The sequence below is a fragment of the Hypomesus transpacificus genome, chromosome 13 (assembly GCF_021917145.1).
Source record: "Hypomesus transpacificus isolate Combined female chromosome 13, fHypTra1, whole genome shotgun sequence".
Classification (NCBI taxonomy): Eukaryota; Metazoa; Chordata; class Actinopteri; order Osmeriformes; family Osmeridae; genus Hypomesus; species Hypomesus transpacificus.
The window spans coordinates 11,703,681-11,731,209 of record NC_061072.1 but is presented as its reverse complement, the minus strand read 5'-3'; the positions used below and the strand labels follow the sequence as shown (position 1 = coordinate 11,731,209).

Genomic DNA, 27,529 nt, shown 5'->3' with positions numbered 1-27,529 from the left:
TCTGTGCTTGCTTCAAAGTTGTATTAAGTTTCATGTAAATATATACGCACCACTGGCTGCCCGTTGTCATGGGGACCTCCTAGAAAAGGTTATTTTCTGCTGTGTGTGATGGTGATTAGTGGCTAACCCCCCTCCAACATACACATGCACACACAAATTGGAAGATTCTAAATAGAATCGTTGATAACCATGGTGGGTACCTCAGGAGCCGATGTGAAAATGGTTTCTTTCTGCATACGTACTGACTTTCAATTCTCAGGCAACTCTCACTGTAGCTGAGTTAGGTGACACGCCTGTCCTTTGCCTGCTTGGCCATGTGCCTGTCTACACTGACTGTCCTCTCTCCTTTTATCCATTATTCCTCTCTCCTCCTTTCTACCTTTTCCAACTTTCTTTCCTCTCACCTGTTTACTCCTTCTCTATAAAACAACCTATCAGACTGATTGCACCTACACATCGCCGGGGGTAGTGCCGTTGCATCAGCAATTCTGATGCAAATATCTACTGTGCTTTTCCTTGTCCCTCCTGACGGAGAACCTTGCCATTTATTTTGATGAATTTACACCAGTACGGCCTGATTATCCCCCTGCATGGATTATCATCACAGCCCTCCTCATGCAGCCAAGACTCATTCTCACCCCCCTGCTATGAAATATTCATGGCAATTTTACAACATCGCTCTTGAACGTGGCACTGTTTATCATGAGAATACATATTCATGTTGTTTGTTTGTGTTTTTATTTATGCCATTTAATCAGTAACGGGGTTGTATTATTAGGGATGGGAAGCTAGCCTGACATTGACTTCAAATCAACTTGTCGTTTGTCATCACTGTTACTGTAAAGGCAATGTACTGAGGGAGTAGTGCAGATTTTCTGACACAACTTCCAACACAGCAGACATCATCACTGATTATTTGATCTCTCGGATTTAGAAAGATTTATCCATATTTTGCTCTTTTCATCATAGGTCAGATGCATATGACAGTGTCTCAATGCATGCTGTATAACTAGCATCTGAGGTCATTATTGGTGGGATGTTTTGATTGTAATACATCGTAGTGACACTAGAGGGCGCATGGCTGTCATTGCGCACACTCAAACCAATACTTTGCCTATAAATAATTCAACCACATTCCTCCTCCTGCAAGCCAGCATTTATTCTCCAGCCTTATCTTTTAAATAGCAAGTCCTGTTTTCACAAGAGTGTTAAATTACAAAAAATATTTTTTACTTTTGCTCAGCAACTGGAGGGATGGAAGGAGGAGAGAGCCAGAGTCCTGAGCCATGTCTTTATTGGATGTTAGGTAATGATCAAATGATCGCTGGTCATGAGTTAATAATGTCAGATGACTGAAATAAGATGATCCCTTTGGTGATTTAAGTAGATCTGCGACGGACAAGAAAGAACAAAGGCTGAAGAAAGAGGTGTTCATAATTGGATTGGCCCTTTATTTTTCCTCCTCCTCATTGGAACAGTAATTTCACAGTTCTGGTTGTTATTGACCCTGCCTTGTTTCTCCCTGTTGTCCTGAGTGCTTCTCTACCACAGCAGAGTTTCAGATCAAGGTGAAACATTGAATAGCCCTCGGCACCTAGAGCAGATGGCCACTAAATTGACTCCTTGACACATTTGAGCTCTCATATCTCTGAAGGGGCAGTAGCGATTGTGAGCGTTGGTCACAGATAAATATTGCAAGAGATGGATGCACCTGTGAGTCACTCTGAGTCTGATTGATTTGAGAATATCCAGGTATGAATAAGTCATGTGAGGTTCTCCTGGAGAAATGACGTTGCAATGTGGGGAGTTAGCCAGCCAAGGCTGATGTTACCTTTTTGGAAAAACACAGAAAGTCAAATAGAATGTTTGACTTAGCACTTGATGGGTGACATGCTGTATATACATACACCAATGAAATGTATGTCAGCCTAGTGAGGACGTGTGTGTGTGTACAGTATGTGGAGATTTCTGGTCCAAGTGTGTCTTTTTGTGTCCTTACTGCAGCCCTAAGCAATGCAGTGTGTCTGTACCAGCTCTCTCCTGAATTAGCATCCGACCTTGGTGTCTCCACGTCATCTGCACACTCACGCTGCATAACCCCCACACACACGCATGCACACACACACACACACACACACAAACATACACACATACACTGTGACATTGACTCATTGTTCAGCCAATCTGTTTGCATTGTCAAGCCCCTTCATAAAACTGTAACTACAACCATACACAAACACGCACACACACACACACACACACACACACACACACACACACACACACACACTCACACAGAAGGCTTGTGACAACTCCTCTGTCATCTCTGAATCAGTCTCTGAGGAGTGCGTAAACTGAAGGAGAGAACAGTTGCTGTTTCAGATGGGGGAATGTAGGAACACACGCTATGGTATTATTTAGTGAGGGCGACGACGGGATCACTTATTCACTGTGTGTGTTTTTGTTCCTTCTGCGCCTCATACCACCATCTGCTGCCTGGCCCTGTGTTAAATCACAGAGAGAGAGAAAGAGAGAGAGGGAAAGAGGAGGAAGGAGGGAGAGAGCGAGAGAAAGTAGTCATGATTTAGATGCAGATAGAAGGGGAGGATGCTGCAGAAGGGTAAGAGAGAAGAAGAAAAAAAAAAAGGTCCAATAAAGAAAGAATAACATAGAACAGAGGCAGGTTTTACGTGTGCCTGTCTCTGGTGCAGAGGGTGCCGTGTTTGATAGGTGAACACACCCGAAGTGACAAAGTGATCCCTCTCTGTTGCTCCTCATTCAGACAGATACCCTCCCACATGTACAGGATCCATACGATCCATTAAACATCCATGACCAACCCCTGACAGTGCAGCTTGGCCAGCGGTGCTCCGACACAGTGTGACAGAAGCCAGCTGAGAGCAGGATGTGGGCTCTGATGGCTGTGAGCCAGGTTGGATGGTGTCAGTTGAACGTCAATACCCCCCCCCCCCCCCCCCAAATCAGAAATGGACCCGACATAACATTTTGTCATGTTTAATGTTCTTGTCATGTTTGCTTCTCAGAATCCTATATTTTACGTCACACAGTCAGCCCCAAGCCCCATAATAGACTATTTCTTTCTACTGTGTATTCCATAAACTTATCTTTAAGTTATGGGCAAGGAGAGAATGTACGAATAATCAGTAGTCATACTCTGGGTTGTGGGTCTGCAGAATAATGTGGACAAATTGGCGTTAATGAAACAGGCAAACTGAGATGAAGGGCTGCGAGAGACGAGAGGAGGACTGAGCTGCATAATGAATGACAGAGCCAAGCAGAGCCACTGATCATAGCTGGAGAGCTATGGAATAGTTACCCCAATTCCGGAACAGATGTGATAGGGAGAGAGAGAGAGAGAGAGAGAGAGAGAGAGAGAGAGAGAGAGAGAGAGAGAGAGAGAGAGAGAGAGAGAGAGAGAGAGAGAGAGAGAGAGAGAGAGAGAGAGAGAGAGAGAGAGAGAGATGGATAAAGAGGAAAATAAACTTTTCAGGATTATGTCCTGTAACAAGATATATTTTTTCAGGTGTTCAGTTTAGCAGTTTAGTCACAATCTCATGTGATCAGGATGAGAACTCTCAACACCAGCCCATATGGGTACGATGATCTTGTTACTCTAGCTCTTGGCGTTCTTGCTTTTGGGCTACTTTGATTGTGTGAAGGCTCAAGTGGGTAGGAAATGTAATCAGCAGATTCAAACCTACAGCCTGAAGATTTAAAAATCACTGATTGTTTATTTTAGCCATGTAATAAAAATTGGATTTGAGTGCAATTGCCACATCCAGTACTATATAAATGTGGAGTAGGACAAACTGAGAGAGAGAGAGCGAGAGAGAGAGAGAGAGAGAGAGAGAGAGAGAGAGAGAGTGCAAACAGCATTTTATTTGAAGTTGTTCATTTAGTTTCATTTGTTCCCCTGTGAGTGTTCCCTGGAGTCTGGACTAGGCTGTGATAGGCTGAGCCAAACTGGCGGCAGTTCTACCAAGAGGCTTCAAACAAACCTCTCCCCTCAAAGACAACACCACCACAGGAATGCTGCCCAGATAGCTGATAGGGCGGAAAGGGCCGACCACAGCCGCTTGGGTTTACACCATTGTAGAGTAGCCCTTAATAAAGCATGGAAGGTTCCTAGCTACGGTACACCTAGTCTATCTTCAAGCTTCAAAATGTTTTTTTTTTTCTTTCTTCTTTTCTGAGAGGCTTTGAAAGTAGAGTCACACTTGGAGAATGTCAAGATAAGGGCACTGGGGAAAGAAAATCCACAACAAGGTTGTTGTGAAAGGCCTAAAAGCTTGTAATGCCTTGCTTAACTGTAAGCTAAGCACAGCCTGTTACTTGATGCCAGTGGAAGAAAAAGAGAGTGTGAAAGAGAGAGAGGGAGAGAGAAAAACTGAGAAAGAGGGTTAGAGGTCACTTTTCTGGAAGCATTTGAGAGGTTCTTTTCTCAGCAAGAGCAGGAGTTTTCTCTCTCTTTCTTCTCTTGGCTGGCACTCCTGAACGGTGACACAGTGCTACGGCACTGTGCAAGCCAAGCACCACTCCCTCCATCCAGCTCATGGAGAGGGATAGAGTGTGTGTGCCAATCTGTGTCTGTGCGTGAAGGGAGAACAAATAGTTTAATGTAGATGTACTGTATGTAGATAGAGAGACAGAGACAGAGAGAGAGAGAGAGAGAGAGAGAGAGAGAGAGAGAGAGAGAGAGAGAGAGAGAGAGAGGAGAGAGAGAGAGAGAGAGAGAGAGAGAGAGAGAGAGAGAGAGAGAGAGAGAGAGTAGCTGGTGTGTGGAGCAGCCAGTCTTTTGGTGTCCTGGCCTGTCTCTAATGTGCTTATAAGTGAGTGATGGGCCCTTGCTGCTGGGAGAGCCCCAGCAGATGATAACTGGCCAATATGAAGCCAAAAACCTCCACTGCTAGAACACCTCGCTGCCAAATATGTTCCTTTACACTCTGCTCTCGCTCTGCCTCGCCAGACCCGGACTAAGGCCCAACAACAGCATGCAGGACTCCGAGCACATGACCTGCTCCATATGCCGTAGGACACATTACAGATCCAATCATTCAGATGCTACAAATGGTCAATTTTAGTTATAAAAAAAATGTATATTTTTCTTTTTAGTTTTTCTTTCCCCCCTCTCTTTTGGCCGTTTTTTTTTTTCTTGGCAATTTCACACTATGATTTGGTGTGGTGGAGAGAGTAGACAGATGTTCTTTGTACAGCATGTGACTCTGACTGCAAGTCCCCAGCCTTTTGTAATGCTTGGGCCTTTTACTGTAAACATGATATTAAAGCTGGTCCCGGCTCCTTTGAAATAGGACTTTTGTAAGAATGGAAAGTATGTTCTCAGAGAGCCAGGAAGCTTGAGTCTATAATAACAACACTGTGGAGGGGAACAGAGGACTAATGTACTTCAGTAATGATGACTAACTCATTACTCACTGACCAGGAATCCATAGCAATATAGTATTGGCAAAGAAGTAAGGGCGAGCATAAGGGCTGAACTGTTAAAGAGCATTTCTCTAATTTACGTAAAAGATCAAATTATATTAAAAAAAAGTTGATTTCTTTCCCTACTCCCGAGCAATCTTCTTGGTCCTCGGCCACTGAGATCTCTGGGGGCTGCATAGACGTATTTGTCACACAGAAACAAGAAACAAACAACCCCTAGCTGTTGCCAAGGTGACAAAACGGCTCTCTTTGCTCTTTTTAACCACACGGTTTCAGTTAGTCTCTGAATCACTTTTTCTGTCTTTTTTGTAAAATCGCTCACAGAAAGGTTATAAGGATATTGAGTTGGTGCAGACCACAAGTGATCTATGGTGATTTGTCTTTTACTGCTGGCTCCTCTGTAGAGTTGATTCACCAGCAGGGGTGGAGCTGAGCAGTGAGGAGAGCTAGCCTGCAGCTAACGCTAACCCTCAGCATGATTCAATCACCCGCAGCACACCACAGGGAGAGAATAAACACGTCTTTGGACTCACATCATTGCACCTGCTTGTCAGTATTTGTGCTTTTTTACAGTTGCAGTTTATTTAGTGTTCATTACTTGACTAGTCCGACCCTGCTTTGTCCCTCTACCTCCATCTGGCTTCCAATGTCCACTTGCACATCATGGATGTCAAAAAGAACAAGTTGGTATGAAAGTCAAAGTTTATGCCCATCTAATTGTAGATCTGGTTGCGGTGTACGGTACACTTAAGGGGGAAAGGGTGGAAAATGGAACGCATCTAATCTTCATCTCATATCATCAATGGCTTGCTTGTTTGATCAGCCACTAGCGGCTGTCATGTCCGACTGGTGATTGGGTAGATTGTTTCATGGTGGTTCTCTATTGGACGAAGACAAAGAGGTCTTTCTGTTTGATGGGAGGATGGGGGGGAAGGGGGGTGGGGGGCTGCAGAGATGGGAGGATGAGGGGGGAGGAAATCTGATCCCTGGTCGATTCCACTCTGAGAAAAACACAATCTGCTTCAGTTAGCAGGTAAACACTTTAATAAAGGAAGCAGATCTTATCAGAGGCTCCTGCCAGAGAGACAGAGAGAGTAACAGTATAAGGGTGTTTTCAGGGGGATAGGTTCCAACATGTATACAGTGTGTCTCATATTATCAGTGGAGCCAAGATAGATAAAGGCTGGGTTGTTTATGTTCTGTTTGTATAGCCTATAGGCAACATGACTGGTGAATCACTGCTCCTATTTCTCTGAATATGTTGAAACCAGGATTGGCTTTACAAGCTGACACTGCTGCTGACACAGCTGCTTTATGATTCCTCTGACACAATGTGATTTTCATAACACTGACAATAATTGGGTGGTTATCCTCTGCTGATATTCTTGACCCTGCTAAACAGATACTGTAACATAAGGGAAAATGTAAAAAAAATCATTAAGTTGTTGTAAAAAAAAAAAACGGAAAACACACAATAGCTGATTCTAAATAGCTGTTCAACGGATGAATCAACTGACACACCTTCTGCTTCTCCTCCCTCAGCTCCAAACCTGAAGGGGCGGCCGCGGAAGAAGAAACCGTCAGTGTCACAGCGACGAGAGTCCCTGGGGCAGGGCACTGTGGTGGGCAAGGAGGCTGGCAGCACTGAGGGCAAGGCCTCCGTCAAGGTACTGCCACATCGTTAGCGCCTTAGCGCCTCTAACGTCCTCATCCACCGCGCTGTCGAGCTATGGTGGAACAGGAAGAACCCCAGTTACCTTCCAATGTCAACAACGCTCATACTCAACATGTTTTCGCAAACACGGTTGGAACTGCTTGCTGCTGTTTCACTGACTGCGAAGAGTAATTTGGGGTTTGAACACAGATTTAGGCCACATATGCCACAGATTATAGTGTTCTCACTGAGTGATGTAGTCTGCAGCCCCAGCAGGCCATTTGAATGGAAACGTAAGAGCCGAAAGCGTGTAATAGATTCTGCAGAGGGATTGGTACAATATACCGTTTTGTAAAACAAAACTCTCCAATAAACATCCCATAATGAACTTCACAACCACACATTGTTCAGTGGGGCTAAATGATTCTCAGATGACAGCATGCGTGACTACGGATGCTTAGCCAGAGTCAGAGTTAGGGTTTGGAGCATTTGAACAAGGTCAAATTAGGGTTGATTTTGTTTACGGGGGTTGAGTGTAAAACTGTAAGTCAGTGTTTTTGACTGTGGTTCTGTTAGTATTTGGCTATCCTAGTGACCTTGACAGTTCTGTTGGAAGAAAATAAATGTGCGATGATCTGGAACAGATGGGCAGATAGCTGTGTCAAATATGATGGCAGTTGAGTGGGTGTTGGTGTGTGTGTGTGTGTGTGTGTGTTTGTGTATTTACGTGTGTGTGCGTTTGTGTTTATGGTTGTTTGCCTGTCTGTCCATGCTCATGTTTGTTCCCTTGTGCCCCCAGGTGAAGCCAGACAGTAAGACAGCAGCGCCAGCCAAGTCTAGGGCCGGCAGTAGCAGCAGCAGCAGTAGCAGCAGTAAGAGGGGCTCGTCCTCAGAGGAGAAGAACCAGGCCCTGGAGGGAGGGTCAGGAGACGAGTGTCGGGCTGAGGAGCAGGCCTTCCTGGTGGCTCTCTACAAATATATGAAGGAGAGGAAGACCCCCATCGAGAGGATCCCTTACTTGGGCTTCAAACAGAGTACGTAGAGAAAGACACTGGGGCCCTTGGAAACCTCATTGCTTCTTTGTTAGGCTGGTTTAATCTGTCCGCCAGTCGATCAGTCAATTTGGCTGTCTGGCAGGCTGGCTTTCATTTCATTGGTTCATCTGTCTTTATGAAAATAGAACTCACAGAGACAGGGTTGGTATTCCAGAAAACATTTGCAGTATTTGATGTTATCTTCTATACCTGTAGGACTAAGAGAGCTCAGGCTAATATGGTGTTCTTAAAAATGCTGTGGTCTGTTCTACAGGGATGTTAAGTGGGTCAAAGAATCTGGAGGGAGAGAGAGAGAGAGAGAGAGAGAGAGAGAGAGAGAGAGAGAGAGAGAGAGAGAGAGAGAGAGAGAGAGAGAGGGAGAGAGAGTTATTTTCTCTGTCAGCTCTCCAGACCTAATTTGATGTATCCAGCTGCTTGCACCCGTGCTGTGAATAGAGAAGCAGTTTAACTTCTCTAAACTCAAATTAAAGTTGCCAGGACATACTTAGTCATCTAAATTGCACAAACAGAAAATTGCATTACCATGGTTCAAGCCAAGACTTGCAAAAATAAGCCCTCAAAAGGTAGCCTACTGTATGTAAAATCTTCAACATGGTAATCTATATTTACAGTAGCACAAATTGGACTCTAATATTGCAAAAGCTTATACGTATTGCTCTGGATAAGAGCGTCTGCTAAATGTAAAATGTATCCGACTATCTGTCATTCATTCTCTGGGTCCCTATGCTAGAACTTAGAATCTTTCATCTAACCAGAACTATGTGCCTATGTCCTCCGTTCCATGTCAACAAAGACTTCCTGTATTAGAACATAGAAGGAGGTTTGTGTGTCAGTGTGTATATTATCATCCTGATGAATTATTTCATGAGACAATATTTCCGAATGCTGTTTTTTCAAGGAATGTTGCGACAGTAGATGTAATTACCTTCAGATAAAGTGTTTGTTTGATATGATTATAAACCCTACAAATCCCTGGCTGGATAGTGGTATTGATCTGTATGATTCTTGTGTTTCACACAGTCAATCTGTGGACCATGTTTCAAGCTGCACAGAAACTGGGAGGGTACGAGCTGGTAAGTAATGATGTTTTCTTAACTTCACTTTGTGTTTGTGTGTGTACATAATCTTAGCATTTTGCCCAGTGTGTATTAACTAATTGTTTGGCTGTTAACCAACCTGGGCTGCGTTTTCCGATAACAATGGATCGTAGCAACGATCGAGCAAAAAACAAAACCATCAATATTTCTTACGTGCGTTTCCCAAACATGCTTGTAAGGAGTAGGCTAATCTATGCACTTTCAAATTTTCAAGAGACACTATAGCTATGATGTCTTGGGAACGGCCCGTAAACTAAGATTCGTCCTACGATGGATTCTACGATCAATTTAGGCTTACGAAGCTTTTGGGAAACGCAGCCCAGGACTGTTCAATATTACCAATAAGCAGAAAGAAAATATATTGGGTAAACTGTGTGTTGACATTGCTTAGTTTAACCACAACCTTAGTCACTGTAACATTTGGCCACATGACAGACACAGTCAACCTAAAACAAGTCTTTCAAAAATCTTTTGGTCGGCAGGATATATTGGCCTGGCAGATTCCATCACTACTCATGGGAATAAAGGGAGGAGCCTGTTACACTTCACTTATTGAAGTGACCTGACAGCATCGTCTTTTGCCATAGTTGGTATAGTGTGACAACAACATGACAGCGTCTGTATGACTGAATGGTACTGAATTGGATGCCAGACGTCTCAAGGAAATTCAGATATTTTTAGAAACAGGAAACCAGGATCCTGTTTAATTTCTCAGAAATACAACCTTTCTTCTTCCTCTTCTTCAAGTAGTATTTGGTCTTCTGTTTACATTGTTTGAGGAATTGGGTCCCATCATGTTGAGAGGCTCTTGTAAAGGACTTCCTTTGCCTCCATGAAATTAAATCCAGGGGGTTAGATTGAAGTCAAACTCTTTCATGGTATTACTCAAAACAACAACTCAAACCATTATGACACGGTTCATGTCCCCTAAATATTCAGCAGTCTTCTCAACGCCACCACAAAGTAGTTGTCAGTTGCACTAAAAATCTGTTTGGCACAGGAAGATGAGGTCAGTGGAAACGCTGACATCACACAGGCTCACTGAGCAGATTAAAGAGCAACATAGGCTGCTCGCTGAACTGGGTCTGACAGAGTTCTCAGGTCCCTGCCAGACTCAGGCCCAGTTACAGTCAGAGGAAACATCTCCCACAAACACCAATGTGAACACAAACTGCAGTCACCGGATGACATTGCTGCAGCTTTATTTGGTGCAAATGCCTTAGACTGAGAGAGTTTTTAGAATGTAGTTCACATTCTGTGCCGACCCAGCTTGTTCAACCTGACACGTCAACCTAGCAGCAGTAAGATAAATCACACTGTGTGTACTTTCCAATACACTACAACTGCACACATGGCTATTACCTGGTCTTTTGGCATTGCAGTCCTATTCATGGACAGTGATGGACATATGTCAGATATGTACCTTTCCATGGACTCCTAATATTCTGTTCCAAATGTGGGTATGTCTGTGAGGGCTAATGGATCTGTTGTGAAGATTCACAGCATGGCAGATTATGATGTTTTTAGTGGGTTTAAATGTGACTCAAGTGCATTTAAATCACTGTTCATACAGTGTAGTTATCCTTTTAGGTTCATTGTAGCATAGACTGCTGATCTCATCTAGCGAGATGGTGTGTTTGATCAAATCCAAATCTGTAGTCATTACAGCTATGGCTGGTTCCCTGCAGAATTAATGGAAATACTCTATTCAGCGCTACGCTCTGCTGCCTTATAAAGTGGCTGAATCATTTAATTTAATTGAAAATGTAGCTAGTAGCATGTAGCATTGCTGAGAGAAACAGAGACCTTCCTGATTGACGTATTCAAAAAGATACGATTTAGATGGGGAACTATTGTTGTGTCACATTGAAAATATCTTGTTTTAGATTAAACGTCAGCTCTACACAGGAATAGGTCAACTTCCTACAGTAGATCTATTGTTCACACTGGCTGTTTGTTGCACGTTCAGCACATAGGAGAGCATATTGCATTCTAATGTTTTTTATTTTCATAATGAGTTCCTCTTCCTCTCCTTTTCCACTTCTCTCCCAGATAACAGCGCGCCGACAGTGGAAACAGGTTTATGATGAGTTGGGTGGAAACCCAGGCAGCACCAGCGCAGCAACCTGCACTCGCAGACACTACGAGAGGTAGGGGATACACACACATGCATAATTAAAGGTTGGATGTGTACACACACACACATACATCCACATGAGTATATGCTACATTCAATATGAGTGTTATGGATCAGTGCCTACATTCAAAGATCCTGTAGCAAAGGACGGTATTTCATCAATGTTTAAAAAACAATCCAAAGTGACCTTTTAAAAATGTGTTTGGAAATGTGAATCAGCCAGTGACTGACTGGAGGGTAGTGTGTGTCTGTGTGTGTGTGTGTGTGTGTGTGTGTGTCTGTCTGTCTGTGTGTGTGTGTTTATCCGTCTGCCCCTCATAGCCAGGTCAATCCATTCATTCTAGTTAGATCAATACAATCCAACAATATCTTGGGGCGGCAACAAATTATTGGTGTCCAAAGCACTTTGAACAAAACATACTTTGAGTATGCATATGCTGATGACCTCCCTTGGCAGCTGTGAGAAGAGTAGTCGTCAAATGAAGCCACTTCCCCTCTTGCTTTGGTGGAAAGAGCTGCATAACCAAGATGAGATGCTGGGTTATACAGTAATGGTCCCTGTCACATCTTATGTTTCAAGCAGCAGGCCCGGGACTGTAGTTTTTGTTTTAGTATACTGTATGTGTGTGTGTGTCAGTCAGCTTTTAGTTAGGATTTCAAAAGAAGTGGCTTTTTCATGGGACCATTGGTGCAGAGCTAGTACACACACACACACGCGCACAGTCCCACAGACCGCAGAGAGGGGAATGTGGATGTTTGGATTTTTACAAGGGACCTCATTTCTGTGAAACAAGTTCTCCAGGCCTTGATCTGGGTCGCTACACTTTTTTCTGTTTAACAGAAAGGGTAAACCAAACCAGTAAAAACTCTATGTTCAGTATGCACTCGCTCTTTGAAGATGGCCATTTAATAACTTGCCCTTTGGTTTTTATGTGAGATCAGCCTTATAAAGTGGTCCGTTTAAAACCATCTTATAAACCTGAGCAGATAATCAGAGCAGCAGTAGATGTATCCTGGGGGATTCTTGTGATAAGGACTAATCTTCACACAATAGCTCAACCACAACAGATCGCTTTGAACAAAACAACATGAGTAATCGGCTTTTATCAAGTATGGGAACAGCTCACAATAAAAGGGCTGCAAATCAATACCTAGCAATCCGTTTAGTTCCCTGCGTTTTCTATTAACTGTTTTCCGTTCTATTTATGAAACCACATCTAGAGATTTGCAATGAGAAATACACGCAAAAAAATATTACAATGAGGTCATGAAAGATGACAGCCATAAACTTGAAGTAGGCGGTCGCCTTTTCTCTCTCACTGTTGTTCTCTCTCTCTCTCTCTCTCTCTCTCTCTCTCTCTCTCTCTCTCTCTCTCTCTCTCTCTCTCTCTCTCTCTCTCGCTCTCGCTCTCGCTCTCGCTCTCGCTCTCGCTCTCGCTCTCTCATAAACTGCTTCTCTCTCCTGGGTGAAATAGAAGGATCTATCATTGGCATGTCTTAATCCTATTCGGCAGATCAAGTATTACCTAAATTACCTAATTAATATCTTATATTTTTATTTACATTATCCCCTCACACACTCCTGTATTGATTGAGATTGATTATTCTATTGTAGTTGTGTAGGGATGACCCTTTTTTACCTACTGTGCATTCATCACGTTTAGATCAAGAAGAAAGCTGTGAAGACCATAAATAGACTGCCTTTTGTATTCATCCGCCCACTTTTCTGCATACCAGCTGCTGTTTCTTATCTCTGTTTTCTCTGTGTTTCCTGTCAAAATGAGGTCTCTGACCTTCAGACTTTGCAGCAGACCGTTTCCTCGTCTTTGATCTGTTCATTATTCTTGAGTCCTATTTCTTGTCTGGTGTGTTACTCTCTCCACTCAGCTGACTGATAAATGCGTGTTAAGTCCAGAACCCAGACTGAAGAGAGGGACCTTCTTTCTGCCACATTCTCCCCTTCTCCTTTTCTCTTTTTTCAGCACATCACAGTGCTACAAATCCTCATTAGATTATCTCTACCATAAAGCTATTCCTGCTCTGACTACCGCTGGAGGTATATCATACATCCAAAGTGGGCATATGCTAAACAGTGTTTACAAAGACTGCAATGGATTTTTTGCTGCTACAAACTGCATGATTGTATCATTTCATTTTTCTCAACTGGCCAATGCCAGTTCCCCATGTTCTCATGTTTAAAAGCGGGAGAGTGACAGAGCGATGGAAGCAGAGAAATAGACACATCAATTCCTGCCCAGTGCTTTATTGATTTTCATCTCTCCCCTCCCCATGGAATTAATGTTTGCTCTAAATTCCAGCAGGCCATGCATGAGGGAGCACATTCTAGAACCCTTGGGTGGCCGTGACAGCTTTTAAGGCGGTACCTTTAAGTATATTTTAATGATGTGGCTGACTGTGAGAGTGTGCCCCCCCCTCCGGGGCCCTGGCTCAGCTGTTCCCTCCCCCCTGAGAGATTAGAGACGGCGTCGGATGCCACTCACTGCTGTAAAAACAATAGAGTCCTGGCAGGTACTTCTATCTTGTTAAAAAACCCAAGGAGAAATGTTACATTGTTCTACCATAATATCCCTATCTAATCCCTTATTTATCATACTGAATCCTTCTGTTTTAAATGCCATCAGATCATTATTGGTATTTCATATATCTATTTGTCATTTGGTTTGGAATACTAAACTTGTGTTTTATTGTGGGTTTACTTTGATGATGTGAGGAGGAGGAGGATGGTGAAGCTGTGTGACACTGTAGGCGTTCCAGAGATGAGACAACTGTAATTGGATTCCCGATTGATCTAATTAGTTTATCATGGCTGATTTGCATATTGATTTACAAAGCTACTAGAGTCAGATGATGTCACTTGGTTGCTCTAATAAGAGCACAATGACTGACTGGGATAATGTAGACTGAAGATGACAATATAACCAAGGGCCTGATTGTGTCCTTATCACGATCACGAACTGTTTGGTGGTAAGTCAGATGGGGTTTGTTGAAGCAGTACAGATTCCAAAGTGTCTGTGTGTATCTAGGTTTGTGTGTGTGTGTATATATATATGTGTGTATATCCACTGCATTTATTGGTCAACCTGCAGTACACACACTCATTGATTACTTCAACATGTTGACCCAAGTATTTGAAACTGACATGCACCAGCCATTAACACAGTGTTGTGTAATAGCTACCTTCCACTCTGAGCCCAGCTAGTTCTTCAACTGGATATTAACAGTCATTCTCAAAGCCTAGCATTAACATTAGTGCCAACGTTTTAGTAGCTATCTTTTATCAACTCCCCTATTGATGTTGTTTCTCATCTACATATTTATGCTCCGTGACCCAGGAGTAGCCTGCAAAAAAACTTGAACTGTGTTTATATTGGGATGCCAACAAAGAAGAGTGGGAGAGAGAGAGTTCAGTTAAAATGTTCCAAGGCACTTGGCTTGAAAGCCTAGCCCTTTAATTTAATGTGTTTAAAATCATTACAGAGGAATTTGGACCTCATTTAGAGTGAATTAGAAAGCAAATTCCTCATCCCAATAAAAACCTTAAACTACAGCAAGGAATTTCACAGAATGAACACAGAGCACACAGCGAGCTCGTTGCATATTGTTATTCCACAATTTTAATAATTAAACCTGGCTGTTGACAGTTAATGGATTTCCGTGCCGTGGAAAGAATGAGGTCATTTAAATTTGAAAGCCTCAGAATGTCAGAGGAGCGCGGTATTGGTATTCCCTTACAGCTGGCTCTTTATTGGGCCAAGCAGAGTTAGCTCAGGGGTCAACTTGACAGCCATTCAAGGGGAGTAGCAGAGCTTCATTTAACAATGTCTCTTTTTGTTGTTCTTCCTACCCCCCCCTTCCCTTTCTCCTTTTCATTGCTTCCTTGCTTCCTCTCTTATTCCACTATGACGTCTCCCTTTATATTTTGTAGCTGTCTTTTTGATGAAAAACTATCAAATGATGCATCCCTTAGCGTTTTCAGATAACATTTTCATACAGAATTGATAGTCTGATCAGCTGTTTGATGTTGTCGTTTGCTATTCAATTCATATGCATACTTATGGGGATTGGGAATGAGTGTGCTATGAATAGCTGTGTCAAACTGATTTCTGTAATCTTAATGGCAATGTTTACTCCCCAGATTGGGCATGTTTCAGGATGGGTACTTCCCCACCTTGTGGTGATGAGTTGAAACTGCAGTTTATTGGATAAAGACAAATATTTTGAATACTACAAAATTGGTAGAAAGCAATATAACTCTCATTGCATGGGTATTATAACGGTATCATCATTGTTAAAATGCTGCTAGAAATGTATTTAAACGGTTGTGGTTGTATGAGGGTTTTGTTTGTGGGTAAGATCATATTGACACAACATATATTTTTGTCCTTGAGTCTTGAGAAAAAGCACAATTTGTTTGTATTTAATGCTGACGGGGAAGTTTGATGTATGTTTTTGAGTGACTGTAGCAACTCTAAATAGAGTAAATATTATTCCTCAAATGTGAGCTTACCAGCTTACATAATGATTATATAAACACAGCGCTATTTCCAAATGAGTTTTTAGGGACAAACGTCAACAGAACACACATTTCAGCAGGATGTCATACCAGGGAAAACTGGCCTCGTCAGCCCACGGCATAAAGAATCATTATGCTTTTTCACAAAACTCCATAATAAACCAAAACATCTCACCAGCATTCAACAGGGCTTCTGAAACCTAATACATATCTTTAGGCATTAGCTATCCAACTTTGATCCATTAGTTTGCCACAGGATCTAGATCATAGGTGTGGAGACTCATATAGTTCCCTTTGGAACAGAAAGAGAGAGATAAAGGCCAGTTTAGCACAATGCTTGTTCCTTACAACCAGGAGCATGATGTTGATGTGGTTTGAAACTGCTGCTTACTCTCCCTTCAGTGCCACGGAAAAAACATGTTTCTGGTTAATCATTTATGCTCACTCTCTTTTGTGTTCTGCAGAGTGAGTTGTAGTCTTTTGGGCATACACGCCTACACAACATACAGTATTTGCATGTATGCGTCCGTGTCATACTTGTTTATCCCGTTTACCTTGTGTGGGTATGAAGATTGTTGGAACATTTCTCTAGGCTGCAACATGATATGAATACTCAGCACCTAATTCTGGAGTCACAGTATTGCAGAAGCCTGACAGTAATTATCACTTATTTTTGAAGTGTGATTATTTTTTGAAGACATGGATGTTTCCCTCTGGCTTATTATGGAAATTAATGTTGCATAACAGAGACTCAGCTTCCAAGTAGTGTCAGTGGACATAAACAGACATATGTACACATATTGTACATATATACACACATATATACACAGAAGCATGGACACGTCTACTCAAATGCACAGAGACACAAACATCCTCACTTTTTCTGGCTGTTCTTGGAAGCTTGGAAATGCACTCCCTGTGGAAATGGCTGTTGCTTTTATTACTAAGATATTGTATGTTTATATTATATATTGATAGAAAAAAACATATTTTGTTGCCAACTTGATGGCATAAAGTTTGCAATAACACTTTTATTAAAACGTGTTTGCATTCCGTATTGGTTGACTTACATGTTAGTTCAGGGAATTCAGAATGGGATGTTTGAGTATGACTAGTATGTCCTCATTGGGTTATCATCTTCAGTGACCTCTAACCCTCAGGTCTCTACTGAGGCTGACCTTCCAGTGTGCTCCAGTTCTCGTCCACTGTTCTCCCTGCCCAGTAGACTCCTTGTGCTCCAGCTCTTTGGCACTGGAACTCTCTGGATTACTGGAACATTCTAGAGTTCTAAACCCCAGCCACTGTGTGCCCAGGTGGTGAATTAGGGCTTGAGCCCTGTCTTTATACACATACACTCTCACACATTTACACACACACACACATACATACATGCACAACTTGCTTAATTATTTTGAATGGCATGGTGAGGCGGGTGTGGTCAGAGTCCGTAGATGCAGCTGTACCAGCACAGCGAAGGTGATGGAGGGGAAACTGAGAAGTAAAACAAGGGCTCCTCATCCTGCAACAACAACCTGCCAGAACCAGCCAATACCAGGCCTGCTTTAGCCGCAAAACACCTGAGCTCAGCCAATGGTGGCTAAAAATGCTGGTGTGCCCTGTACATGACCCTGTGTTGTCAGTGGGGTGAAATAAGAGCAGTTAAAATAACTCAATAGCTCTGGGTTTAAATTCAGTGGCTGAATACAGATGGTTGTTCAGCTGTGCTGCGGCCGTGGTCTTATTTAGACGGCAAGAACGTCTTTTTAAGAGTCTCCATTTACCCAGAACATTCTTTAGCTGCCTTGTCAAGCTTTGGGGCTGATACTGTGTTTTCATTGACTTTGAAGACATAATTACAGAGTCAACTCCAAGAGGCTCAGCAAGGAGAAATAAGTCCCTAACTCTAATTTGGAGGCCGAAGCCTGTAGCTCCAGCGAGTCCAGGAATAATGGACGTGTGTTTTACGTAGAGCTGTATCAGTCGGATAACAGGATGTGGAGGAGAAGGTAGTTTAGAAAAACGTGCACTTCCCAGTGTGGCCTCAAGAACCTTTTCAGTCACTTTGTGTCATTCTGTGTCAGACTAATACCTTTTATTTCTGTGTTTTGAAATGGTGGCTGCATGTGATCAAAACTATCAACCAAAACCAACAGCACACCTGTTGCTATGCAACAAATAGGTCATGTCAGTGTATATGATTTCTCATAATTAAAGCATTTCAAATTGAAGGAAGACTATTCAAATGCTTTTATAATGAGATTATACATCGCCATTGACTGTGTCTGTTCATGTACATGTGTTTGAGTGTCCAATAGGTGATTACTGAATGGGTCAATGGATCACATAGTGTGCCCACTTAAGTTATTTATTTACCCTCAAGCTAGTTAGACATTAGACTATTGTGTCTGTAACAACTAATTTCTTGGTGAAAAGCTTTCAACCCTATCTGTGACAAGGATTGCCTTTTCCTGGCAATCGAGAGGCTAATTTATCTCATATTTATTTATTTAGCAAAGGATGAAGGCTTGGAACTTTAATGGGCTTGCCCTTTACTGATGACACCATTCCTTTTCAAAATGTATTTTCTCTCTCTCTCTCTCTCTCTCTCTCTCTCTCTCTCTCTCTCTCTCTCTCTCTCTCTCTCTCTCTCTCTCTCTCTCTCTCTCTCTCTTCTCTCTCTTCTCTCTCTCTCTCTCTCTCTCTTCTCTCGCATTTCTTCTGGCATGTTTCCCTCGGCCAGCTGTGTGTGCATTCGTTAATGTGTGTGTGTTCGCGCGTGTGTATATGTGTGATCCAGTAACTGTAAGCTTGTTGTCTATCACCCAGCTGCTCCGCTCCATGAAAAATAACTGAAACTAAAATCTCACAGAGGCTCTTGAACTCTTAAAAGCATTTATTTCCTCTGAGGGAAAAATATGCCTCTAGTCAATTTGTTAGCAGGAGCCTCTGTCTCTCTTATCTTTTTTTCCTCTCTAATATTAGATTATAAAGGAAGAGAGCAGCTGCCTGCTTTGTCCATACATGGAGATGTGTGGAGAGAATGAGAGAGGTTTTAGTCACGACTCAACCTAGCAGTAAAGCCAATTCCCCTGTCTTATTATAGCCCTTTCACACAGGCATTCACAAAACACGCCAATCAAGCTGCAGCATCTGATGCCAATTACAGGTTGGAACATCGAAACAAGACTGTGCAGAAGGGTGGGAGGGTGTGAAACTGAACATATAACGCTATTGTAAGACTAACTGCTGAAAGATAATACCTGAATGTTAACACAAACATGCACCCCCCACACACACATATGCACACTTACACACATTAGCTGTGGACTAGAACATTGCAGAGGATTAGCTGGGAACAAGATAAGTCATTGTGTGTGAATTACCAAGCCTCTGTTATATAAACAAGCAGTGAACATTACATTGGGAATCAGGTATTTGGCAGCCGCCCCACTATTCTGATTTGAGAAAGAACAAGTGAAGGAACAAGGAATAGAGAGAATGAAAGAGAGAGAGAGAAAGAGAGAGAGAGAGAGAGAGAGAGAGAGAGAGGGAGAGAGAGAGAGAGAGAGAGAGAGAGAGAGAGAGAGAGAGAGAGAGAGAGAGAGAGAGAGAGAGAGAGAGAGAGAGAAATAAAAGCAGGAGCCTTTTCCAGTTTTAGCAGCTGTAACATGTTTAAACTCTTCTGGTAATGGGATCTGAAGATGAATGTCCCCTGTGGGCTCCGCACAGTTCTGCAATGTGATTGGCCAGCAGCCAAACCTCAGCCCGGCCGAAGCACTTGCGCATGACTCGCCCCGTACGGGCATGCTCAGTGCGCTCCTGGTGCTGAGAGAGAGGAGGACGGGGGGGATCTTAAAGTTGAGTAAACACAATGACAGATGGGAATACTGGAAATTAATTATTCTGTAGGTGCCCCTCTTTGAACTGAAACCACCTAAAAGGATTGAGACATGGAAGGAGGGATAGAGAGAAGGAGGACAGAGGGGAACAGTTGGAAAATAAGTATTATTGTAATCAGTGACGGGTTTATGTTCCAGCAGGAGATGGATTTGTTTGGTTGTGGTTGATGCTGCATTCTGGGTATTCAACACAATGTGTGCTCTCGCATGTTGTTCCATTCCTATGTTAATGAACAAGACATATTCAATATTTCAATTGAAGTTATATATTTTAAATCATATAATTCAACGTGCAGTATTAGATTATCTTGCAGAGGGACCTCCAAGCCTCTTGGTGGGGCCACTCCCAGATAGAGGTGAGGTTGGTTGTCAGGGCTGGGTTCTAGAAGGGGGCGCTAGTCTTAGAATCAAGTATTATTGCCCTCTCATCTCTACAGTATGCTTCACTGACATTGAGATGTGTGTGTGTGCGTGTGTCTTTGTGTGTGTCTTTGTGTGTCAGTGTTCCAGATTGTCCAACATAACAAAGCAGAGGACTATCAGATCCCATTACGTACGGTGTAATACTGACAGCTACTTTATTAGCTGTTTGACAGAGAGTGCAAACAATAGAACATTACGTGCAGTTTCTTCCCTGTGCGGCGTCTCATCTTACACAGAGCAACATAGTTTATCTTGACAGCGTTGTTCTTATTACAGTATCTTTATCCACACTATTGTTACAGTAATATGTACAAGCCAGACTATTGAACCAAGCCAACGCATGACAGGGAGTGTGGAGATGAATGCTGAAACTCTGCCTCTCCTCCATCCTGAATGATCTGTGTCTGTTTTCTCTCTCTTTCTAACCTGTCTTATTGTTCTTGGTTTCTAATTTGGTTGCTTTCTCCCTCCTTCTTGTTTCAGTGGCTGCTCTCTTGTCTGCCTCGCTGTCTTGTACCCCTGCAGTGATCCTCCATCCTCTCTTCCTACCTGTCTGTCTGCCCGCCTGCCTGTCTCGCCCTCACATGTTGTTCTCTCTGTCCCTCCCTAGGCTGATCCTGCCCTATGAGAGGTTCACTAAAGGCGAGGAGGATAAGCCCCTCCCACCGGCCAAGCCCCGCAAGCTGGAGGCGGGCCCCCAGGAAGGGGGCGTGGCCAAGACAAAGGCTGGGTCCACTGTGAAGCGGCCCAAGGAGGAACAATCCCAGAAACCCAAGGGTGACAAAGATGCAGCAGCCATAGTCCTGGAGCCCTCAGTATCGGTCAGTTACTACCTTCATCTATTCATTTGTTCACTCATTCGTAATTCAGCACTTTACATATTGAATACTTAAAATCATTCAATTTTTTCATTCATTCTTTCTTTTCACCAACTCTCAAGCTCATTTACAGTACGAAACTCCCATAATATGAACAGATGACAAAAATACCCCTCCCTTCCCAGAAAGTGAGAACAAAAGAAAGAGCGTTGCATGACAGGGACACTATAGAGCGGCTGCTTGTCTTCCTTTAGCAAATAAGCTGTCAGAGAGGAGATGCTCCAGCTGTAAGAGTGAGGCTGACAGGAGCAACATGAGTGCTGCTGCTGTTTCTCTGACTGCTGCTTTGAGCCAAATCAGTAAAAACTTTATTGACAAGCTATAAATGGTTGTGAGGAACCAGTCTTAATGTTATTGGCTTAAGACTCAATGTTTGTGCAGGTAGCTTCACGGACTACGACAGGTGCCTCAATATATAGTGTGTTTTCTCCAATATAAGTGCCAAAAGAGGTTAAATACAATGTGCAAGTGCTTCTGTAGAAGGCCCCTAGTCTCTCAAGCCAAGCGAGAATACAGTATGTACTTTGCTACGCATAATAGCAGATTTGTTATTGCAGAAAGAGGTTATTTTCAGCAGAGCAGTACTAACTGGTGATTTGGTTTGTGACTACGGAAATGCCTGGTGTCATTTCGCATCAAAGCCATTATGTGTGTCTGGAAAAGAGAGACAAAGAGAGAGAGAGACAGAGAGACAGAGAGACAGAGAGACAGAGAGAAAGAGAGAGAGAGAGAGAGAGAGAGAGAGAGAGAGAGAGAGAGAGAGAGAGACATGGAGAATGAATGGAATGGCCATATACTGTTCTTACATAAACCACAGGCTTATCTCTGTCCCCAAAAACCAATAAATCCACAGTGATTTGCAAATGTCTCTTCCCTTCAGTTAAGCATGAATATGGAAAAAAAGACAGACAGAGGGAGAGAGAGCGAAGGAGTTGTGCAGCACCGCGCTGAGGGGATGGAAAATTGAGTTATTATTCTCACATGAATAACCAAATGATTACAGAAGAGATGAAAGGGCTTGTTTGATATTTTCTCTTCAAGTCTCAATTTTAGACACATTTCAGAGCAGCTACATGGGAACATATTAATTTCTGTCCTCACATGAAGTGATAGGATTGGATGATTGCCTGGCTGGCTGGCTGGCTGGCTCACTCTGAGGTTGAAACAAAGAGGGTGGTTGTAAGACTGTCTATTTTTCCTGTGGCATGTCAACCTTATCAGTCTGGCATGCTGTACAAGTGAAATGTCTCTCCAGGCAATCGATGGTACATTGTAACAAGGGAAGTAGGATTAGAAAAAAAAATTGATGGAATTCCTCCCTTCTGCTCCAAAAGACAGAAATAAAGTTTGATGTTATAAAACCAGAGAAAAAGTAGGAGAGTACCCGGTCTGAAACAACATTATGGCTTGTTTTCAAATGGGATGAGAGAGCTTTTCGTACAACTTTAGATTACATTACTCCTTAAACTACTATTAAACTGATATGCCTTTGACTCAGAGGGTGGGGAATATTCCAGACATTTCCAGTGAGTGTGGGTTTTCTTCTTTTGTGAAAATGAGCTTATTGTAGACAGAGCTTATTCAGTCTTTACCTTGAGAGCGGAGACAATGGAGACTGTTGAGTGATTTAACTGAGAGTCAACACTGCTGCACAGTTTACCTTACAACCTCCAGCACAGTGTGTGCTTTATGTGTGTTTATACTAAACAGACCTGTCACCCTCGCCCTCCAACCAAATATCTGTATGACCCCAGGAGTCAGAGGTGGTCAGAATAACAATAAACTCTAGCTGAATGGAACAGTCACCAATTACTATTACTTATCAGATTTACTATTCACTATTACTCAACAAATCTGTTGATCTGATCAACTGGAATAGATTCAGCCACATTAAATCAATTGACAAGGGTCCATTCATAACATCATCCTCCTCCTCATCATCATCATTCACATAACTGTGTGTCACAGAAACTCTGTTTCACATCTATGGGTCTCAGACAAAAATACATCTGGCTCTGTTCCTAACTTGTCCCTTTTGTGTGTGTTTTTCATGTGCGTTCTTGTGTGTGTGTGTGTGTGTGTGCAGCAGGATTCAGAGGACTCTGAGAAGTCCCAGGAGGAGGAGTCCCAGGTGAAGACAGAACCCCAGATAGCCTCGCCTTCCCTGCAGGCCAGTGGCGAGGGGCGGGCCAGCGGCGATGAAGACGAGGAGCTACATCTGACAGTGAAGGAGGAGGTGACACACGATGGGTGTGGCCAGGAAAAGGATGTGCAATGCCACTCGGCCCCATGGGATTCCGATTCCCACCAGCCAGCTCTATCAATACCAGAGGACGATGATGTATTTCCTGTTGTCACTCCTGAACCGGTCGACCACTCCCACCCAGCCAAGGACCTGTTGCAGAGAGAGCAGGCTGAGCTCGGAGGTTCCTGTACCCAGGGCAAGGGTGATCAGGCTGGGCTGGAGGACCAGTGCCATGTTGGTATGGTCCTTCCCACCTTGAAGCAGAGACCCCACCAGCCCTCCACAGTTTCAGCACCAGAACCCCCCTCAGAGAGAGCTGAGCTTCCCCCCAGAGAGGACTCCTGTTCTAGCTACAGCCCACATCTTTACCCCCACAGAGCCAACCCTGGCATCATGTCCCCACTGGCTAAGAAGAAGCTGCTGTCACAGGTCAGTGGGAGTGGACTGCCCAATCACAATCACTATGCTTCTTACGGTCCGCCCCCACCGTTGATCAGCAAAGCCTTGGCCAATGGCAGCACAGAGGAGCCAGCTGGGCAGCCAGCCATGGGCTCGGCGGCGGATGTGGGGCTAATTCATCGTCCGTCAGTGATCCAGCATGCCCAGAGCTCCAAACCACGTGGGGGAGAGGAGAGGAGGGAGGGGCTGCAGAGAGACACAGTGGCAGCAGGCGAGACATACCCCTGCAGTGATCTACCCAAGCATCACCCACACCCCTACCCTCACCCCCAGCCTCAACCTCACCCTTACCCTTACCCCCATCCTCAGGCTCAGTCCCAGCCTCACTCCCACCACCACCTCCACCATCCCTCAGCTGAACCCTACCTGTTGAGGGAGGAGGAGGACAGGGCTCCAGAGATGCCCAGGCCAGGCCAGACCCCCAGCTTCCTCAGTGACTTCTACTCCTCTCCACACCTCCACAGCCTGTACAGGCAGACCGAGCACCACCTCACCCAGGGACAAGCACAGGGCCACGGGGAGAGGGAGAGGCTGGGTGAGCTGGGGAGGTACCGAGAGGCCTGCTTACCCAGAGAGTGTGAGACCACTCCTGGGTTCCCCCCAACCTCTCAGCCCCACCCCGACTCGACCTCTGCCGCTGTCTCCATAGGTTATGGTGCGCGCATGAGTCAGCAGGACAAGATGGTTCCCAGTAGCAACGGGGAGAAGACAACAGCGACATCAGAGGACCAACCCACAGACCTCAGTCTCCCTAAATTATCACCTCACAAACATTCTCGCGCCCATTCCCACACACACACTGTCCCCCACCACCACCACCCACACCAGCATCCCACAATGCATCAGGAGGTGAAGGCCCCCCTTCTATTCCAGACCAGCAGTCCTCAGGGGTCTGGTGGGGAGTACCACCCCCGTGCATGCAGGGTGCCCCCCATGACCATGACCCCCCCCACCCACACCCCCAGACAGGCACTGGCTGTAGACCCCAATCCCAGGACCTCAGAGAGGGCCTCCAACGGTCGAGGGGGGGGGAGAGGAGGCGAGGACGCGAGTCTGGGCGGGGGCTACAAGGTGGACGTGCTGAGAGGGAGCAGTCGCTCCCCCATCCTGAACGCCAAGGTCAGCCCTCACAACGTGTGCACCGCCCGGCCCCTCAAGAGGACGCTGGAGGAGCTGGAGAACCACGCCCCCGAGAGGAAGATCCGAGCCGTCACGCCCATGCACTCCTCCTCCTCCTCCTCCTACTCCTCAGCCATACCTAAGGATGTGCCCAGCACGCCCACTCCTCCGCTGAGAAAGGCTCGCTCTCCTGAGCTGGACAGTGACTTGATGGTGCTGAAACCTGGCGAGCCCATGCACACTCACGCCAACGTGCACATCAGCGGCTTTCTAGATGGACACAAGTTCCCGCTTCACTCCGCCCCCATCTTCCCTGGACTTTACCCAGGGGCCTTTGTGTCCCATGTCCAGGACATGTGTGACGGCCTGGGCTCCCCCCTGCCCCACGGCTACCCCCCACACCCCTTGCAGTACTTGAAGAACCAAGCGGTGCTTTCCCCCATAGTGCCGCCCTTCGCCATCCATTCCTTCATGATGCAGAGACAGCTATTGGCGCAGGCAGCCACGAGTCCCGCCCACATGTACCGCCACCCAATGGGAGCTTCATATGGTGAGCTCCTGCATCATGGACTGTACCCCATGTCTGCACTTGCCCCCCAACCAGCTTTCAACCCCCCCCAGCTCTCTTCAGTACATCCCAGCACTAAACTCTCCTAAACATCACCCTCGCTCAAAGACACTCAGTAACCCAGCTCAAGTCTACTAGTTCAGTCATCCACGCTGTCTGTACCCCACACTATATTTCATGATTATTCTACTCCGATAGGCACACACTTATTTCTCCCAGACAAGCATAAAGTGACACACAATTGTAAACAGAGACAGTGGAAGCCAATGCTTGATTCTGGGGACAATCTTAGTTGATTTGCCACTTATGTTTACGATTTGCACATTTCTTTATTTTTTACAGAGGTGATTGTCTTTTGTTTTCATAGCGCCATGGTAGGCCTCAGAACGTTAGTACTGCCTGGCCTGGCCTGGCTTGGCTTGGCCTGGCCTGGCCTGGCCTGGCCTGGCCTGGCCTGGCCTGGCCTGGCCTGGCCTGGCCTGGCCTGGCCTGGCTTGGCATGGCCCGGGCCTGGCCTAGAATGATCTGGTCTGGTCTGGTCTGAACCACTCTTTTCTGGCCTAGATCTTCAGACCTCACTGCTGGGTGGCCAAAGGAATGAATAAAACCTGGTGTGTGACAAATCAATGCAATGTAACATGCAATGTTAAAGTCAATGTCAATTAAATGTCTCTCTTTGGAAACACTATGACAGTACATAGACACAAAGAGCACTGTATGGTGACCAGCTGTTATTACAGTCTACTGTCAGATGAAAATGTATTTCCTATAAGATTAATAATTTTATGCATTAGTTTACTTTCTATGTGTGGTAGCTATTTAGCATATTTCATACCCTAAAAAGGTTTTATTAGTGAGTTGAACGCAGCATTTCTTGGAACCATGATGTACTGTAGTTACATGTAAATACGATGAAAGTACTCCTTCATGCAAGGGATTTTTAGAGATTAAAGTAGGTTTTTTTACACATCTGCTCTCTCAATCTCTTTTTCTCTTGCTCTATTTCTCTTTCTTTTCTCACATCCCTCACCAAGAGCTTGACTCCTTCACATTCCATCTCCTCCTTGTGGAATGTGTTGCAGTGGTAGGGCTGAGGCACTTGTACATATGAACAACAGCAACTGTCATCATTCTTACTACAGATCACTCTGTATCATAGTCACTGGCTACTGTAAACCCTTAGTGCTCCCAGCTGCATATGAGGGATGGATGATGAAGACCAGGAGGAGGAGGAAGGTGTTATGTCAAGGACTACTTTGGAATCAGAAATGGACCAGTTGAAGTCTGTAGTTGTTTGTGATCCACTTTCAACTCAGAGGACCTTTCAGGAGTTACGCAGCAGGTTGAAGAAGCGGGACATGGTAAAGCCGTAGGAGCACTTAGTTAAGCACACCAACCAGCCTGCCAGGTCCACTGACTGTTTCAAAGCTGGTTCTAGATAGTATGAAACATCTGAAAGCTGGACTTTGCGATTACAGCAATCAGTGAAAATTCTTTCTTTTTTTTGTGTAAGTGATGTTAAGCATTCAGAAAGTATGATTGTCAGCAGATCGGATAAGTCTAGTGTTTCTCATTTGCACAAAAGATTCAGAGGAAAAACCAAGGACCTTATTGAATCAAACCTTGGATCTAGGTTTATTTGACTGTTCATAAACAACATTCATGTTAGGCAGAAGTCACCCAATGTTATTAATTACAATATGAAACAAAACCACAAGAGAATTCCACCAACCTTCAGAAATCTTGACAGCGTGTTTGATTGAATAGAGTTGGCTCTATGGAAGAAAGACAATCTTATGTTGCGGTTTTCAAATGAGCCAGATCAGAGGTGAGACTGTAAAGATAAAGTTTGAGATCAGTGTTGTATCTTCTCCAGCTCAGTGTTGGAGTCACACTCAAGGTTGCTATGTAACGTTTTATAAAAAAGAGTAATAAACTGTTTTATAACATAAGTGAATTGGTCTTTCTTTTCATTGTTCTCTGGAGAGGCTCTTATCT

General features: G+C 44.2%; 1 protein-coding gene across 2 annotated transcripts in view; it reads left to right on the top strand.

The window, feature by feature from the left end:
• The window catches only part of arid5b (AT-rich interaction domain 5B), a 59,841-nt gene extending 33,840 nt beyond the window's left edge, over positions 1–26,001 (top strand). Inside the window, exons 5-10 of one of the 2 annotated variants that reach the window (XM_047031933.1) lie at positions 7,006–7,130; positions 7,917–8,151; positions 9,193–9,245; positions 11,322–11,419; positions 20,873–21,083; positions 23,230–26,001. In XM_047031933.1, the coding sequence (XP_046887889.1) occupies positions 7,006–7,130; positions 7,917–8,151; positions 9,193–9,245; positions 11,322–11,419; positions 20,873–21,083; positions 23,230–25,620 (3,113 nt within the window). In that variant the 3' untranslated portion in view covers positions 25,621–26,001. Of the gene's footprint in view, positions 1–7,005; positions 7,131–7,916; positions 8,152–9,192; positions 9,246–11,321; positions 11,420–20,872; positions 21,084–23,226 lie in introns of both variants that reach the window. The other variant, XM_047031932.1, reaches the window with a different exon arrangement.
• Positions 26,002–27,529: the final 1,528 nt, after the last annotated feature.